The 12,273-nt window shown below is 40.6% G+C and overlaps 1 protein-coding gene across 2 annotated transcripts; it reads right to left on the bottom strand.

The window, feature by feature from the left end:
• Positions 1-6,673: 6,673 nt before the first annotated feature.
• Positions 6,674-11,895, bottom strand: SERPINA7 (serpin family A member 7). 2 transcript variants are annotated; one of them, XM_024750549.1, is made up of 5 exons: positions 11,859-11,895; positions 9,696-10,331; positions 8,346-8,619; positions 7,495-7,642; positions 6,674-6,950 (listed from the first exon to the last, which is right to left on the bottom strand). In XM_024750549.1, the coding sequence occupies exons 1-5, from the start codon at positions 11,863-11,865 to the stop codon at positions 6,753-6,755; spliced, it is 1,263 nt and encodes a 420-aa protein (XP_024606317.1). In that variant the 5' UTR covers positions 11,866-11,895; the 3' UTR covers positions 6,674-6,752. The 2 variants fall into 2 exon arrangements, with proteins under 2 accessions (XP_024606317.1, XP_024606315.1); XM_024750547.1 differs by lacking the exon at positions 11,859-11,895 and having other exon boundaries at positions 6,753-6,950; positions 9,696-10,413.
• Between the last annotated feature and the right edge of the window lie 378 nt (positions 11,896-12,273).

Here is a 12,273-nt window from a genome sequence, read left to right as displayed (position 1 = left end):
TGGCCTTGGTATCAAGGTAATACTGGCCTAATAGAATAAGTTGGGAAGTGTTCTTTCTTCTTCTATATTTTTGCAAGAGTTTGAGAATAATTCATTTTAATTCTTTTATAAAAATTTGGTAGAATTTGACAGTGAAGCCACCTGGGCCTGAGCATTTTGGAATTTTCTGTATATATCTATTAGTCCATCTGCTATAGTATTTCATTTAAGGCTGAAGTTATTTTGTTGACTTTCTGTCTGGATGATCTATCCATTGATGTAAGTGGCATGTTAAAGTCTGTTACTATTATTGTGTTGCTGTCAATATCTCCCTTTAGGTCTGCTAATAACTGCCATATATTTGGTGCTCCTATGTTAGGTGTGTATATATTAATAACTTTCCAGAGTTTGGTAAAATTGATTCTGACAGGTTTTGCTAGTTTACTATTTTTGTGGAAGAATGGGCTTTTAAGGTTTTCTATTCTACCATTTTCTCTCTAACTGAAGAGACTTAATGAGACTTTTTAAAAAATTTTATTGGAGTATAGCTGATTTAAAATGTTGTGTTAGTTTCAGGTGTACAGCAAAGTAAATAAGTTACACATATACATATATCCACTCTTTTTTTTTTTTTTTTGCGCTACGCGGGCCTCTCACTGTTGTGGCCTCTCCCATTGTGGAGCGCAGGCTCCAGACGCGCAGGCTCAGTGGCCATGGCTCACAGGCCCAGCCGCTCTGCGGCATGTGGGATCCTCCCAGACTGGGGCATGAACCCATGTCCCCTGCATCGCGGACGCTCAACCACTGCGTCACCAAAGAAGCCCCATATCCACTCTTTTTTAGATTCTTTTCCCATATAGGTCATTACAGAGTGTTGAGAAGAGTTCCCTGTGCTATACAGTAGGTCCTTACTAGTTATCTATTTTATATATAGTAATGTGTATATGTCAATCCCAATCTCCCAATTTATCCTTCCCCCCTCCCCCTAGTAATCATAAGTTTGTTTTCTACATCTGCGACTATTTCTGTTTTGTAAATGAGTTCATTTGTACCATTTTTTTTAGATTCCACTTATAAATGATGTCATATGATATTTGTCTTTGTCTGACTTACTTCACTCAGTATGATGATCTCTAGGCCCAAGGATGTTGCTGCAAATGGCATTATTTCATTCTTTTTTATGGCTGAGTAATATTCCATTGTATATATGTACCACATATTCTTTATCTATTCCTCTGTTGATGGACATTTAGGTTGCTTCCATGTCCTGGCTATTGTAAATAGTAACAAGCCTTTTCTCTTGAAGACTTTTTCAGCCCGAAGTCTTTCTATTTAGAGTCCAGAAGTATACTGTTGGCATTTTAAATGCTGCAGGACCACTCCTATGGACTGAATATGTCCCTCCAAATTTTATGTGCTGAAACCCTAATCCACAATGTGACAGTATATGGAGATAGAGCTTTTAGACTGTAATTAAGCTAAAAATGAAGCCATAAGGGTGGGGTCCTAATCTGATAACACTGGGGGCCTTACAAGAAGAAGGAGAGAGAGAGATGTCTCTACACACACACACACACACACACACACACACACACACACACACTGAGAAAGTCTATGTCAGGATAGACTGAGAAGGTGGTTATCTATAAGGCAGGAGGCTAATACTTGTTAGAAATAATTCCTACTGCACCTTGATCTGGGACTCCTAGCCTCTTAACCTATGATAAGATACATTTCTGTCATGTAAGCCACCCAATTGATGACATTTTGTTATGGCAGCCCAAGCAGACTAAGACATGTTTTGTTAGTGAGAAATAGGGTGCTGCTATAGCAAATACCTAAAAATGTGGAAGTGGCTTTGGAACTGGGTAACGGGTAGATGCTGGAAGAGTTTTACAGTGAAATCTAGAAATATGGACATTAAGATGACTTTAGTGAGGCCTCAGCTGGAAATGAGCAACACATATAATGTATATGAGATTCATTGTTTGATTTTATGGAATTGGGTCACATGATTGTGGAAGCTGGCAAGTCCAAAATCTGCAGGGCATGCTAGCAGAGCAGAGATCCAGGGAAGAGTTGATATTGTAGTCTTGTATCTAAAGACAGTCCAGAGATGAAATTTTTCTTTCTGTTCCTACAATTCTGGGCTCCTTAGGGTGGCAGGTCATGATCTCCAAAAGACAAACACTTCTCCCATGAAAACCAGCAAGAGTCCCATTGTACTATAAGCTATGGATGTTATGTTGACACTTCAGGATTCTTTTGTTCAGGGAATAGCAAACAACAAGAGGAGTCACCATCTGTTGTGGCCATCCTTATAGACACAGAATGGACCCCTGCTCAAAATTTGTTTCAGATGTCAAGACTGGTAAACACACACACACACACACACACACACACACACACGTTAAAGTCTTAGTACTTACATAGTAAGGATTTTTCAAAAGAGCCGGCTTCTTATGCTCGTCCAAAAATGACTTCAGAGATCAGGGAAATGAAACTGGCTTGGGGTTTTATGGTGCGTAGGGTATGGAGATTCTTTTGTGCATGCTTGTGTGATTTGAACCTCCCATCAGCACCAAAGGAGGGAACACCTTAGTTACTTATAAGCTTGCCCAGATGTGGTACACAGGGGAATAGGGAGGGGTGAGGCTTAGAAGATGTTAGCAGTCAAGCATTAAAAAATGGATTCAGACTATTACACCATCTAAGGCAAAGGCAATTGACCCTCTCTATCAGGAGGAGGAAGAAATGTTACACAGTGGGAGCAAGCTGAATATGCTTGGCACCAGAGCAATCCAAATGGTGCCTTTTGATACTCTTTTGACCAGTTTTGATGGGAAATAGACATATGTAGCAACCTTGGCCAGAGAAGTGTTCAAGACTTGTCAGGGATGAGGGTCTCAGTCATGTCACGAAGTGAGGTACAGAGGCCAGCTGAGAAGAATAGGAATCTAGAACAGATAGTGGAGGACTCTGGAGGATCTGCTTCTTGGACTTATATGAAGAAGTAGATTTAAGCAGCATAAGAAATAGATTGTGTTGGACATGGAGATGTACCATACATATTCCTCTTCAGGGAAAGGACTTGTTTTTCCAGATTCTAGGTGTCCTGTCAGTAGAAAGTCTTCAGCTTTAGACCTTTATAGGATAGCCTCAGCTGTAGAGAGATGTCTGGCCCATATCCAATGACTGATTGAGGTAGGTGTGTGAAGGCTCATCCATTTCATTGCATCAGTCGCAAAGAAACTCCCTGTAAACATCCTGTATGATGAACTCTGTCTGCTTCCTGGAGAATATAACCAGCAACATCCTCACTAGTGCTACCAATTTCTGTATGACTTGGAATAAGGCTAGTGTTATAGACTGAATGTATTTGCTCCCCCCATTCATACATTGAAGCCCTACCCCTCCCCCAGTGTGGCTATATATGGACTAAGGAAGTAATTAAGGTTAAATGACGTGACCAAAGTGGGGCTGTGATCTGATAAGATTAGTATCCTTATAAGAAGAGATACCTGAGAGCTTACTTGCTCTTTCCACACACATGTATGCATGGGAGGAAAAGCCATGAGAGGACATAGCACAAAGGCTTCAGCTAGGAAGAAAGATTTCAACAGAAATGGAATTTGCCATCACCTTGATCACAGACTTCTAGCCTCCAGAACAGTGACAAAATTAATTTCTTTTTTAAGCTAATCAGTTTGTAGCATTGTTATGGCAGCCTGATTAGTAAATAGACTCAGCAATAAGTCTAATTCTTAAAGAAGACAGAAAATTATTTCTGGTCACCTAATCATCTGGGATAAGAATTTTAGGTCAGCGACCACCTCTTTTCCATGTGGGTATTTAGATATCAGGTCTTTTCCATCCTGTTTTTCTGCAAAGGCAGAATTTTTAACCTGGAGTCCAAAGAAACTTCAAGGATGTCTCAGGGCAAAATTCTGAGAATCTATAAATTTGTTTATGAAAAAAATTCATATTTAATTTTGCCAGCCTCCAACCGAAATTTAGCATTTTGTTCATTTATAACTGTGGGCCACAAACCACAGTAGTGGCAACTGTACCTGTGATTTTTTCACAAACAAAGTTCACATAATTTCAAAACAATTATACTTCCTATTACATTGGAAAGAATGTATTTATTATACCAGTTATAAGATCTTATTAATTAATATGTTGTGATGGAAGCATACATATTACTATATCAGTCATTTCAATTGTATTATTTTTATAATTATATTTCAATGTTACTGATGGCCTTTGTAATCCTAAAATTTTTGGCATTTAAACTATTCTGAAAAGAGGCACATACATTACACCAGACTGCCAAAAAGCTCTTCATCTGCTTGGTGGTCAAACTAGATCATAAGTAAGTCCACAATCCAGTTCAAAGGAGATGGAAAAAGAGTGAAGGAGGTACCCAACTATTGTAATGCCCTGACCAGTAAATGTCACACCACACCTACACTCATATTCCATTAATGAGAACTTAGTCTCATGGTCACACTTAGTTGTAAGGGAGGCTAGGAAATGCAATATATCAGGGAAGCCTTGTGGCTATGATTCTATTATAATGGAGAAAGGAAAACAGAGCTGATGAAGTTCGCACAATGTATGCCACTACTCTTTTGTACCCTGTCCCCCAACAAGTTTTCTCACTTTTGTTCTAAGAGTTTACCCATAGATTTTTCTTGGTTTTTCTGTGTAGAGAGATTTGTTTCCTCCTTTACATTACATTTTTTATAATGTGTATTTCTTTTTCTTATCTTGCTGTATTCACTAGGACCTCCAGTATAATGTTTAATAGAAACAATGATAGAGAAAATACTTGTCTTTTTCCCAATTTAGTAAAAATTCTGCTGTGAACTTTTACTACTGAAATATTGGTATAGGTATTTTATGGTTAACATTTATGAAATTAAGGAAGTTATCTTCTAGTCCTAGTTTGCTAGAATAAGCTGAGATTTATATGGTGAATAGTGGTAGTTCTTCATGATCTGGCTACAGGAATGAATGATTGAATGAGATTTAGTCTCTGCTTGAAAGACAGTGTCTTGGTAATTCCTGACTTCCCCCTGGAGAAACTGATATTCCTCCAAGAACAACCTCTGATCCAATTCATTTGGGGAGGTTTAGGAAGGTGCCTGTATAACACCTACATACTTTTCTAAACATATCTATTTAGCCTCTGGATGTAGGGTCTGTGCCAGAGAACATAAATCTACAAACCAGGAGACCCACACTACAACCTTGGCTTTGACACTAGGCTCCTGGCTGATGTTGACCAACAAGAAAAACAATATTTACAAGGCTTTCTATCAGATGTCTGACTCTGTGATGAGAACATTACATATTCTGTAGCAAGGAATGTTCACAAAATCCTGCTGACACGAATATTATTAGTGTTCCCATTTTACAGATGAGGAAAACAAGGTGCAAGGTTTAAGTACCTTGTCCAAGATCACAAAACAGTATAAGTAGCAGAGCCAGGATTGTATTGTAACTTCAGTGAAACCAAACTGCATGTTAGTGATGACTTTTCTGTGCTATAAATCACCTTCCCTCCCTGGGCTTCCAGTTTATTATCCATAAAACCAAAATGCAAACTATACCAGGAGTCAGCAAACCTCCATGCAAATTGTCTAATAAAACACTAGAATGTTTGTGGGCTACATACTTTTCTAAAAATATCTATTTAGTTCAATCTGGAAGCACAATATCTGCAAAAGCACTGATGCATTTATTATTATTTCCCTGTCACTGAAGAGTTTCTCCTTAGGGCTAGAACTTCAGACAGTACATCATTAACAGTCATTGTACTATTTATGTGTACTGAATTCTAATATTGGAGATTTGAATACATATTGTCTGAGATGAAGTCTAGTTTGGTGGATGGGGGTAGAAGGGCATGAACAGACAAGGGAAAATTGCTGAAGGATCTGAGGATAGGGAGGTATCAAACTTCAGTGAAACTAACCAGGAGATTTATACTTGAGCAAGTGGGACTGAGGTACAACATTTGGAAAGGAGTCTGATTAGAATACAGAAAAGGAAGGGCCATGAGATATAATATGAATGAATCACTTTCCTTCTCCACTGCCAACTTATAGCTTATCAATAAGGAAACTTTTTAGGGGCAAGGTGGGCTTGTACAGTGAAGTTCATCTCTGTCTCTATTGCTTTTTTGTCCCATGCTTGTTAGGTCACAAAAGCGACATCCCTAGCAGTAGCTCTCAGTCTGTGATTCAGCCCTGTAGTGAAAACACCTTTTTACAACCCACCAATGGCAGTTCTGGCAAGAACACAAAGAACAATTTTGATGGGGTAGGAGGAAGGAGGTTGAAAAGTTCATACATAATCTACTGCATTTATGTTGCTTAATATTCATTGTACTTATTATGAAAATAATGGGTTAGGAAGACCTGACCTGCATTTCAACTATTCTCCAAGAGGGCAGAAGACAGAGCATTTGTCAGCCCAGTAAAATTCCTTGGAGCTAACTAACTGGGAGCTAATTAACTGGGGTTCTGACAAAGAGGAATGCATTGACATGGGGCCTTCTTGTGCTTTGGGTAATGAGTCACTCATTGACTATCTGAACATAAGAGTGGCCTCTTTCACACCCAATGCAGTTCGGCTAGGGTCCAGTCTCCACCCCTGTACAAAGGAAAGCACATCCAAGCCCACATCGATCACATCAGGCTATACTATTTATTTATTTCTCATTGCAATAAGCACATGCAATTAGCCAACAACCTCTTTCCCAACTACACTTCTGTTGGGTCCACAATTTTCCCTAGAAAGAGAATACTCCTGGTGTTTTTCTCCAATATCAACAACAAGAAGGATCTATCAAACTGGATGATAGGATGAAGAAGAGTTATTTCAGGCTGATTCAGAAATCTGACTTCAGGGACAGCTTCAGTTCCCTTTTCACCAATATGCAGCACAGCCTTGTGGGCAGCCTGTGGAGGGGGGGGAGAATAAATACTGCTGATCCCCTGAAGAAACAGGAAACATCTTTGGAACAGTTTAGAAGCAGGAAAGAAGAAGGAAGGATGGGGCCACCCCTTTACTGTATTGTGTTGATGGTGCTTGAATATGAAGGACACTTGTCTAAGTGTAGTTAATGACTCTCTGGTGATTTTAGAGCTAGATGTCAAGGAACCACCACTCTTTCCATGGCTTTCTGCCTCTAGAAGTCACTTATTAAGCTTTCCCCTGCCCCCACCACCTCCTCAAGAACTGTATCACATCAGAGTCAATTCTTATGATTAAGTTCTTCTATCAGAATCATTTAGGACATGAAGGTCAAGGATGGAAGTAACTGTTACAATGACTTGTTTGGGGGTAATGAGAATGGCCCTGGAGTAAACCTGGCTTAGGAAAAGTCATTCTGCCTCTACAGGCTTCAGAATTATCACTGATAAAATGAGAGAGTTGAATTAACTGACTCTCAATGGCTCTTACATCTAAAGGATATTAAAGGACTCTAATCTACCAACTTACGTTGGAAAGTTTAAGACCATTGTCCTTTGTGAGTCCAGAAAAATCAGCAGTGTCAGCAAAGGCATCCTGGATCCCCATCTTCGAAAGGATGGCTCCAAGGTCATATGTGGCAGAAATGGAAAACTTTGGAACAAACAAGTTAATCCACCTGTGGAGAAAGGGGAAGGGGACATATGGCTATCAGCACACCAAGCTCATGATTCCCTCCCTCTCTGTCTCCATGTTATTGTACTGGGCGCTGCTCCTCCCCTAGGTATGGACAACCACTACCATGCAGGCCAACACGTGGCACCAAAACCTCAGAAGTTATCCTGGAAGGAATTCTTTCTGGTTCAGCCCATTTGGGACTGCAACAATGGAAGTTGGAAGCTGTGACCCACTTATAATCTCTGGGGGTGTTCATGAAGGTTGGGAAGCCAGTGGCATGAATGTCAATGGGTAGTACCAGGGGGAATTTCATCGTTTTCCATCTAGCACTTCCAGCTCAGTATGAAATATCTATCAATATCCTACCCATCCCCCAAGCTCCACTTGGACTCTGGGAAGGCACAAATTTACTAGCTGGCTGACTTTGGATAGTTCATTTTATTTTTCTAGTCCTGATTTCTTCATTTGAAAAATGCCTGTAATACTATCTCCTTTGCAGGTTTGTTGATGTGCTTAGGTGAAATAAAGTATGTAAAGTGCCCAGCAAAGGGATTGGCAAAGAGTATGTCCTCACTATATTGTAGTGATCAACACACAGCTCCTAAGTGGTTCAGAGTGATTCTCCTGCCTCTGGGTTTCTGCTGAATTCGGTCTCTGTGCCATTATGCCCACCCTCCACTTCTCACATCATCTAAGATGTTTACCCCTTCCGCAGTAAGCGGTTCCACTTCTTCAGTGTTTTAGATGACATGGCCCCTTCCACCCACTCAATCTGGCCCTCCTTGGGAAGGACAAAGAGTGCCAGAGCATTCTTGCTGTAGTCCATTTGCAGCACTGTGCAGTTCAGCTCTGTATCCACCAGGTGATAGTATTGTTCAATCTGGTGCATCATGGGCACTTGCACTGTTGTGGTCTTGTCCACTAAGAAACTGGAACCCTCTTCTGTCTTGGATGGATCAAAAGGATTTGCCCACTGGGCTTAAAATACAAAGAGAAGAGAGTTGTTTGTTTAAAACCAGTATTTGTGCCAATATGAACTTCTCTATCAGTCATCTAATCTAGTAATTAATACCACCACAGAGGTAGGTACCTTCTGTCAACCAGTTTTACAAATGAGTAACTGAGGATCAGGGAGAGAATGTGACTTTACATGTTCTCCCAGGTAGCTGGTGGCAGAGCGAGGAGTCACAGCCAGGGTTGTTAGACTCCATGTTCAACAGATGTTCCATCTGTGTTCAGAACCACTATACTTACACTAAACCCATCAGAGCCACAGTTTCCTCTTCCGTAAAAAGGCATAAGCACATCCAACACACAGGGTGAAATGAGACAACAGATCTGTTCTGCCGTTTTATCCGTCTACAAGTGTGTGATTTGTGGCCAAGAATCGTTCACTCCTCCACCAAACATGGCTGACATGTGCTGTAGAACCAGCAGAAATCATTTGGGCACAGCACCTTCAGGAAAGAGTCACATGATTCTTGTTGTTACAAGCACCAGCTTTAGAATCAGACAAACCTGGGTGGGAATACCAGCTCTGAAACTTATTAACTGTGTGAAACTGGGCACTTGTGAAGATTAGATGAGACAATGTGTGTAAACCACACATGTAGCATGGTGCTTAGTATATAGTGGGTACATAGTACATGATAGAGACATGATAGTCTTTATGTAACATGCCCAAGAATGAACAGCAAGTGAGGGTCACTTTAAGGTTTAAAACTAATCCTGTTTACCTGCCAAGTGCAAGCTTGTCTCACCTCACCAAATCTTTTGGAAACCATGATTCTGTAGCTAGATGTGAGGAAGGTGTTCATACCATTGTAACTAACCTCTCTGAAAGTTCCCTCTCCCTAGAAATTTCCTGGGCTCATCCACAAGCTGTGTGTCCCTCCTGGGAGATCCAAAACTACACACAGCTATGTCCAGTGAAGCAGGTCACTGTAGTATGAGGGACACCTACTGATGCCAGTGAGAAGACACCACGAGCTTCCCCAAGTGCCCCATGAAATTATTGGAACACTGAACTAGAAATGGACATCTTAGAACCTTACCTTTAAAGAAAATATAGTTCACCAGAACCATAATGGTGTTTGGTTTGAGGTCTTGGATGAGGCCCACAATTTTCCCTTTGGTTTTCCTCTCCACGTGACTATTGATCTCCTGCTGGGCTGCAGAAACATTGGAGAAGTTTGTAGAAAAGACTTCAGTCTCATAGAGGTTGTTGACATCATCCAAGAACTTTGCCAGTGGTTTCAGCTGCTTCCCAATGAAAAGGGTATTTCCCATCTGTAATTCCAGCTCCTTCTTTGGAAAATTCAGTGAACAGATCAGGTACTGGAAGCCCTGCTGGATCTCTGCCATTGTGGTGTCTGTAAGGTTGAACCCCAAGCTTTCCAGGATTTGAGTTTGGGTGCTGGAGCAGGCCCCAGTGGAGAGCATGGCCAAAGCTGCAGAGATGCTCACAGGGGAAAAGAAGATGTTCTGATCTGGAGTCTCCACGGTGAACCTCCGGTACAGGTTGAATGCAAAGTCAGCATTGATAGATGACATCTTATAGAGAGTGGCATTTTGTTGGGGGGAAAGGCAGGAGGTTATTTTGCCTTCACAGCTGTTAGGTGGTGCACAATGAAGCCCAAGTACCAAGAAAACCAGATAGAAGAACAGTGGCATTTTGGAAGGAGGGTAATCTATAAGAGATGAGGTGAGAAAACCATTGGGGATCTTAGCTGGATGAAAACTCTGAACCAGAAACACATAATATTCACCCATTGTGATTAGTAAAACTGTAGAAAATATTTACTGGTGTGCTCACTAGGGCCTGTGGGGAGGCCTTTCTCACCTGAAAAACTGATGGCACATGTAATAGGAGCAGGAAATAGGTGGCCTCCTGGGGCCACAGAATGTAATAGTGACATATGAAAACTCTGGGAATAAATCAAATTTATGGAAATTGAATTACTTTTTATTTGAACCAGAGGCAACCTTGTGGAGAAGGAAGACTCTTTAGATAAAATTAGCAATCTCTCTGCTTACGTTATTTTTTATAGATAAGAATTTAAATTTTTTTTAATTTGGTGTTTTTCTTAAGGTAAAATCTATGAGAGATAAGAGAATACCTGTACTTTTCTTAGGATAAAAGACAAAAGGAGAATAATTTTCACAAGATATGTTTAATTGGAATGGAAGGGTGGTAGTTTATGGAGCCATGTATAAGGTCATGACCTGAAAGTAATGCATTCATGCAACATATGGAAGTCACAGGAATATTTCTAAACAACAGGAAGATTAAAGTATAGTTTTTGCATTTCAGATCTCTTTCACCATCAGTATCATCTAAAGAGTCATATTTAAGTTGCAAGACATCTTATCACTATTATTCTTAAACTCATTCAGGTTTTTTTTAATTATTAGAGCAGAAGCCAGAAAATATGATGTAAGATTCTCCGAGCCTGGATGAGTATGAGGCAGCAGAGAAAGGGAGTCAGCTGTGGAATCCAATGACCATGGATATGAGTGATAGGAAGGAAGTGATAGCCCTCCATTCTCTTCCTGAGTGATCTCATCCACTTCCAGGAACTAAACTGCCATTGCACAAAACTACATACTGTATTGCAGAGTGTACTGTGTTCCCAGCCATTTGTCCAGCTGCCTACTGCATATAGCCACCAGAATGTTCCACACATACCTCAGTTTCAATTTGGAAATCTCAGTTTCCTAAAGTAAACGCATCATATTTTTCACCCTCAAGGCTGCTCCTTCATCTCCATTCCACCTCACTGTCTATTGAGGCTCCCATGCCAGAAACCTGGGAGTCATCCTAGGGGCTTCTTCATTCTCATTTCCCACATCTAATGAGTCATGATGCCTTATGAGTACTACCTTCTAAATACCTCTCAAAACTGTTCCTTTCTCTCCCTTTCTACTGTCACTGCCTCAGTTCATGGACTGAACTACTTCACCAGCTCCTAGCAGGTCACACGACCTTCAGTCTCTCCCACTCCAATCCCCCTGCTTCTACACTTCTATCCAATCTCCACATTGTCACCAAAGTCCTTTTTCTGAAAAAGTCACAGAGGCTGGTAGGAGGTCAATTATCAGATGATCACACTTAGACCTTGGCCTCTAGAGTTAATAATTTGGAGCTCATGGTTATTTGGGATTCTGACTTGTTGATAGAGATGCTCAAGGTTCCAAAAGAGAAAAAATGTACTTACAGCACATGCCCAAGAAGCCACTTGCATCTCTCAGAAAGCAAAATCTTTCCATTTTTATAACATGCCCTGTATTGCAAAAGTAGAGTGTTCTTAGTTACTCATTAACCCCAGGCATTAGCCCTGGGGTGATAGTTTCAAAGCTGGTGTACAAAACCAAGGCCAAAAAGAACAAAGTGAAAAATGATAAGGATAGAACTTTGAATGATTGCTTTGCTGCCACATCCTTCATCTATAACAAGAGAGGAAGAAGATTGTCAGAGCAGGCAGGGCCCATGTTCATGCTAGGAAATGTGTCTTTTCACCAGGCAGGATGAGAAACAAGGGCAAACATGCCAAAAGGCAGCAGGGCAAAGATTATTTTCTCCATCACAGCCAAGCAGTGCTGGGATCAGCAGCCTTTTGAGAGAAAAATATA

Source organism: Neophocaena asiaeorientalis, unplaced genomic scaffold (genome assembly GCF_003031525.2).
Source record: "Neophocaena asiaeorientalis asiaeorientalis breed wild unplaced genomic scaffold, Neophocaena_asiaeorientalis_V1.1 scaffold390, whole genome shotgun sequence".
Lineage (NCBI taxonomy): Eukaryota > Metazoa > Chordata > Mammalia > Artiodactyla > Phocoenidae > Neophocaena > Neophocaena asiaeorientalis.
This window is presented reverse-complemented; position numbering and strand designations above follow the sequence as displayed.

Coding starts and splice junctions, on each gene's coding strand:
- SERPINA7 (XM_024750547.1), bottom strand. CDS start 10,413: ATGGGTGAATATTATGTGTTTCTGGTTCAGAGTTTTCATCCAGCTAAG. Junction 7,643..8,345: donor AACCGCTTACTGCGGAAGGG/GTAAACATCTTA, acceptor CTTTCTCCACAG/GTGGATTAACTTGTTTGTTC. Junction 6,951..7,494: donor ATGGTCTTAAACTTTCCAAC/GTAAGTTGGTAG, acceptor CCCCCTCCACAG/GCTGCCCACAAGGCTGTGCT.